Raw genomic sequence first — 6000 nt, 5'->3', positions numbered from 1 at the left:
CTTTGGGCACTCGACGATCGCAGCGCGCTGATGTGAGATGGCGTTGCAATGCTCCCTTGGATTTACTTCGGAGGTGCTTAGAAGTGTACCTTGGGGCCTTGTGTTGAATGAAGCAGCTATCTATCCCATCCGTGTCTCGAGGTTTCGCATCACCGCATCTTGATTCTGCATGTACGGCGTTCGAGACATGAAGGCTGTGAACATCTCCTTCATTTCATCCTTAGGGGTGGGTTGATTTTTGTTGTTGTGGCTGGAACCCCTGTTGGTGTTGTTGCTGCCCTTGTTGTTGATTTTGGAACCCGCGGGGCTGTCCTTGATTCAGGAACCCCTGTTGATGTTGATGTTGTTGTTGTTGAGGCTGCGGTTTCCATGCTAAATTTGGGTGGTTGTTCCGTGCTCCGGTGTAGTAGTTGTTGGAGTTCTGGAACGTTGGACGATTGTAGTTCCCTACGAAATTTGCATTATCGGCTTGACACTCGTTTGCGTTCGGGCAATCTTCGGTGAAGTGCGGCCCGTTACACCAGAACCATGGCTCTGGTGCTGAGTGCATCGCATGGGTTGTGGCTTGCATCTCCTTCAACTGCTTCTTTAGTTCCGCCAATTCAGCCGTCACTGCGCTAATTGCTTCCGCATCAGGTGTGGATGTCGTGGCATTCGCGGATGCTGGGGATGGCTTCATGATTCGCTTCTCCACCGGGCATTGGTCATTGCCTCGTGCCAGCTCGTTTAGGAGTTCATGGAACTCTGTGGGTGTCTTAGTTAGCACCGTGCCTCCTGCCACGGTGTTCACCAAAGTTTTCGTGGATGAGAGCAGCCCGTAGTAGAATATCTGAAGCTGGATCGGAAGGGTGACTCCGTGATGTGGGCTCTTTCTCAGCATCTCTTTGAAGCGAGCCCATGCTTCGTGTAGAGATTCGCCTTCCCATTGTCCGAAACTATGGATCTCATTTTGTAGTCGGGCTGTCTTCTCGAATGGGAAGAACTTGGCGAAGAAGACATTGCAGAGGTCTTCCCATGATTCAATGGAGTCGGCGGGTAGCGACTTAAGCCAAGACTTTGCTCGGTCGTGTAGAGAGAAAGGGAATAATCGAAGACGAATGACATCAGTACTGATATTATGGATTTGGAAAGTATCGCATAATTCATTGAAGTTTTCGATGTGCTCATTCGGATCTTCATTGGGGGCTCCCGAGAATTGATTCTGTTGAACCATGTTAATCATCCCCAATTTGATCTCGAAGCTTCGATTCCCTTCAACAGATGGATTCTTGATCGCCGGGCGATACCCTTGGACCGTGGGTTGCACATACTCCATGAGTGGTCCTTTGGGTCCAGGTTCTGCCATCGTTGATTGCATCTTCTTTTCTTGTCGATTATTTTTTTAGGTTTTCTCGATTTCAGGGTCAATCGGAAGAAGACTTGATTCACCGTCCTTTCGCATGCACCTTCACAAAAGCAAAAGAGAACACGAAAATAGATGAATACAAAAGAAATAAAAGAAGTTCGAAATGTAAACTGGTTTGATCTAATCTTAATTAAACAAAATTTCCTCGGCAACGGCGCCAAAAACTTGTTGCGATTTTTCCGTACGCAAGTGCACGTAGTCGCTCAAGTAGTAAAGTTCGTAAGTACGAGTCGATCCCGCGAGGAAACTGTTTAATTAAATTGACAAGATTACTAGCACGAATTGAACCCAATGATTTGATGATTGTTAAAATGAACGAAAATTAAAAGCAATTAAAATACGACAGATCACGATAATGAGAAAGCAAGAACTATGGTTTCACAAGTTATTCATATGGTTTGGATTCGAGAATTAAGCACTAAACACACACTCTTCTGTTTGCTAATCACGTTCACGATAATGGTACTCTAAGATTTCTCTCGAACATCTAAGAATCTAAACATATGCCGGGATATCTTCTCTCGATCTCAACCCCTAAAAACAACGGCTAGCATTAAAAACAAGAACGTTCACACGACTCCGAAACAGCCTAGCTATGTCTAGCCTAGGAATGTATCTCGGTAAATTAATCCTTGTGCACGACTAACCTAATCCCTTCCGAGCATCAAGCAATCCTAATATCATGAACATGGTAGCTAATCGAATTCAAGCATTACACACAGAATTAAAATAAACAAACATGATAGAGCATATGAATATTAATTTGACATGATTGAATCCATAACCATATTCCTAACTTGCTGCACCATAGCCCTCAATGAATTTAGTGCATGATTGAACGGACAATAAACGGCGATGAATATAAAGCAATCATGACTAAAACTGAATTATATTAATAAAAATGGGAGTTCCAAAGATTCAGAGAATAGAGATAAAAACTGTGAATGGTGAAAACGAGATTGTGGCGATGGTGATCCTCTCTTAATGCTTCTTCTATCCCGGGATTTTTGCGGCCGAATAAGAGAAACAAAACTAAAAACAAAAGCAAAGATATGTGTCTCAACAAACTAAAGTGTTTTTGTAGGTTTCCTAGGTTTTTCGGAGCTCATATGGGCCGTCGGATCGCATCCAACGGCTTGGATTACAATTAAAACGCGTGACAAAAAAAGTGGGAATCGAGGCCTGTGCGCCGCACATGTCTTCATGTGCACCGCACAGGTCTTCTGGGCAGCCTGTGCACAGCACACCCAACGCACAAGGTGAGCGCATAGGGCTGTGCACCGCACAGGGGCCGCACAGGGCAAACGCACAGGGCTGTGCACCGCACAGGGGCCGCACAGGACTCTGGAAGTTTGTGCATTGCTTGGTTCACCTTGAACCACCTATCTTGAGCTCCGGGTGTCGGAATTGAGATCCGAAAGATGTTCTGAACTCCTTACGATTGCCCCGTTGTCCTCTGATGCTCTATTTGTCATTTTGAACTTCCAATCTCTGAAAATTAGGAAAAACACTCAGAAACACATGAAAATGCTCTCGAACTAACTTCTTTTCACTTCCGAGAGTACAAACAAGCACGTTTAAAACGCGTTTATCAGTTAGCACGTTTGCTATTTGATCCTGTGTTGGCACGTACCGAATTTCCAACTCATTCCTCATCACCATGTCTCTCACGAAGTGTACATCTATCTCAATATGTTGTGTACGTGCATGAGCCACCGGATTTGCTGCCAGTGAGGCCGCTCCCATATTATCATACCACACCTGGTACCTGAGTTGTCTTGACCTTAAGTTCACTGAGTAGAGACTTAATCCACAGTACCTCAGCAACTACATGGGCAAGAGCGCGATACTCTGCCTCTGCACTTGACCTCGCAACCACATGGTGCTTTCTTAAGCTTCAAGACACTAAACATCCACTTAGAAAGACGCAATAGCCACTGGTGGATCTTCGATCGTCTGGACATCCAGCCTAATCAGCATCAGCAAAGCATGTGAGTGAGAATGTTGATGAAGGCCGAAGATGAATGCCATGAGTAATCGTTTCCTTGAGATATCTCAACACTCTTTTGCACGTGAGCCAGAGAACCTCAGTTGGAGATTGAAGAAACTGACTTAACTTGTTAACTATGTAGGCAATGTCCGACCTTGTGAGTGTCAAGTATTGCAGAGCACCTATAACACCCCTGTACTGAGTGGGATCAGTCATTCTCTCCCCCTCGCTCTTGACCAGGGTTTGACTAGGAGCCAATGGCATGGAAAAGGGCTTGGCATTGGTCATGCCAGTCTTTTTGAGCAGGTCGGCGACATACTTGGACTGAGACAAGTACAGCCCGGTGGAGTCACGAAAAGCTTCAACGCCAAGGAAGAAATGCAGATCACCCAACTGCTTAAGTGAAAAGCAGTGATGAAGATCATCTATGAGTCTTGAGATCGCCTTGTCATGAGTGTTGTAAGGACGCAAGTGTAGGAAGACTGCACAACCAAACACTCTCAAAAAATTATAGTCGGGGTTTTTATTGAACATGTTCTGATATGGAGACTTGTTTTGCAAGACATGTATGGGTAAAACATTGATTAGGAACACAGCTGTGAGAAAGGAATCTCACCTGAACGAAAGAGGTAATTTTGCCTGAGCTAAGAGGGTAAGTCCTAGTTCAACTATGTGGCGATGTTTACGTTCTCCCTGCCATTTTGGCCGTGAACATGAGGACAAGGATGCCTCATTTGCATGCCTTGCTCAGTAAGAAAAGTCTTAAAACTCCGATACTCACCACCCTAGTCACATTTTACAATGACAATGTGTGTTTTAAAGGCTTTCTCAACAAATTTCTTGAAATTTTTGAACACACTAAACGCCTCTGATTTCAATCTTAGGGGGTATATCCAGGTGAACCGGGTGTGATCATCTATGAAATGGATGTAATAGCGGTGACCTGTTTGTGATAAATTTGGTGGAGGGCCCCAAAGGTCGGTGTGTATCAATTCAAGAGGAGAGTTGGCTCGTGTTTGGGATCTAGTGAATGGTAGAGAGTGGCTTTTTCCAAGTTGACGGGCATCACAAAAAAAATTTGTACATGAATCAGACAACTCAATATTGCATTTATTTAAAATGTTTGATACAATGTGTTTTGAGGCATGACCTAAGCGTCTGTGCCAAAGACCTTACTTGTGATGCTTTTCACCTTTTGTTTTCTCAGTTTGATAGAGAACAGAGGGACCACCAGTATCAGACTGTGAATTACAGCTATTTAAGGTAATCTTACAAGGATTTGACTTAGGTACATGACAAGAATTAGACTCTATACTCACATACTTGTTTTGTGTATACAGATCGGGACAACTACTACACACATTATTACAAGAACTACAACAAAATTCAATTGGACCTTTAGACACAAGGTAAGAACTTGAGGACTGACTTGAGAACTGACTTGAGGAATGAGTTTTTTTAGGATTTCCATGTGACAATCGGTAGAGTCCATCTTTAAGTTCCCCTCGAAGAAGATGCCTCCCTGTTTTCAGATCCTTAACAACACAAAAGTTTGAGTGAAATTCAACAAAAACTCGATTTTCAGCAGTTAGCTTTGAAATACTGATCAGACTTTTCTTGATGTTAGGTACTCTAAGGACATTTTGCATTCTTAGGTTTTGTGTTTTGTTTATAGGCAGTGTAGTTGATCATGTGTGTGTAATCATGAGGCACTTACCATTTCGTACCATTAGGTTTTCTTTTCATTTGTACTCCGAGTTGAAGTGTAAGTTCTCCATGTCTGCCGTCACATGGTTTGTGGCACCTGAATCAGCATACCAACACGGATCTGAAATGGTTTCAAGTCCTGCAAAGAACGATGCGGTCTTGTTTTGCTGTGGCGACTGCATGTTCTCACCATTGAAGCTCTCGTCCAACCTGTGCCAGCAAACTAAGGCTGAGTGACCTCGCTTGCCACAGATATGGCAAGTAGGCCTGGAGTTGCCTCGACCGCCATTGTTGGAGCGTCCTTTGCCACCACGATCTTTGGAGAAGGAGTTGTTTCTTCCACGACCTCGAGATCCGCCATGGTTTCGATTTTCTACGAGGTTTGCCATCGCATGGTGTGAATCGATCACGTTTGAGGGGTTTTGTTGCTCGATCCTTGTTTCTTGTGCTAGCGCCATTGCCTGGATCTCCTGAACAGAGATCTCAACACCTTGAAGCTCAGCCATGTGTAGGTGATTGCTCACCATCCCCACTGTCACATTATACTCCGCTGGTAAGCCAGTGAGGATTGTTGTAATTAATTCATGTTCAGGAACATCACAACCAGCAAGAAACAATTGATTTGCTATTCCTTCCATTTTTTGCAAAATGGTCCAAAATAGACATTTCTCATTTCATCGTCGTCTGCAACTGAACTCTCAGAGGAATCAACCGCGCCTTCGACTTCACCGCAAACAATTTCTCGAGAGCCATCCATAGACCTCTAGAGGTGACAATTCGAGTCACACTGCGAAGAATCGTTGTAGTCAGCGTCGAGAGGAGCCAACTCAACAGCAATTGATCCTAGCGATTCCAATTGTCAAAATCTGGATTTGGACTCACAATGCTCTTCCCCGCC

General features: G+C 44.2%; 1 protein-coding gene across 1 annotated transcript; it reads right to left on the bottom strand.

The window, feature by feature from the left end:
* Positions 1–220: 220 nt before the first annotated feature.
* LOC149383502 (uncharacterized) lies at positions 221–1345 on the bottom strand. The gene has a single exon (XM_089627816.1). It carries the CDS (start codon positions 1343–1345, stop codon positions 221–223), a length of 1125 nt encoding a protein of 374 aa, XP_089483942.1.
* Between the last annotated feature and the right edge of the window lie 4655 nt (positions 1346–6000).

This window comes from Urtica dioica, chromosome 10 (genome assembly GCF_054948205.1).
Source record: "Urtica dioica subsp. dioica isolate 48M chromosome 10, U.dioica_male_clone48M_v1_H2, whole genome shotgun sequence".
Lineage (NCBI taxonomy): Eukaryota > Viridiplantae > Streptophyta > Magnoliopsida > Rosales > Urticaceae > Urtica > Urtica dioica.
This window is presented reverse-complemented; position numbering and strand designations above follow the sequence as displayed.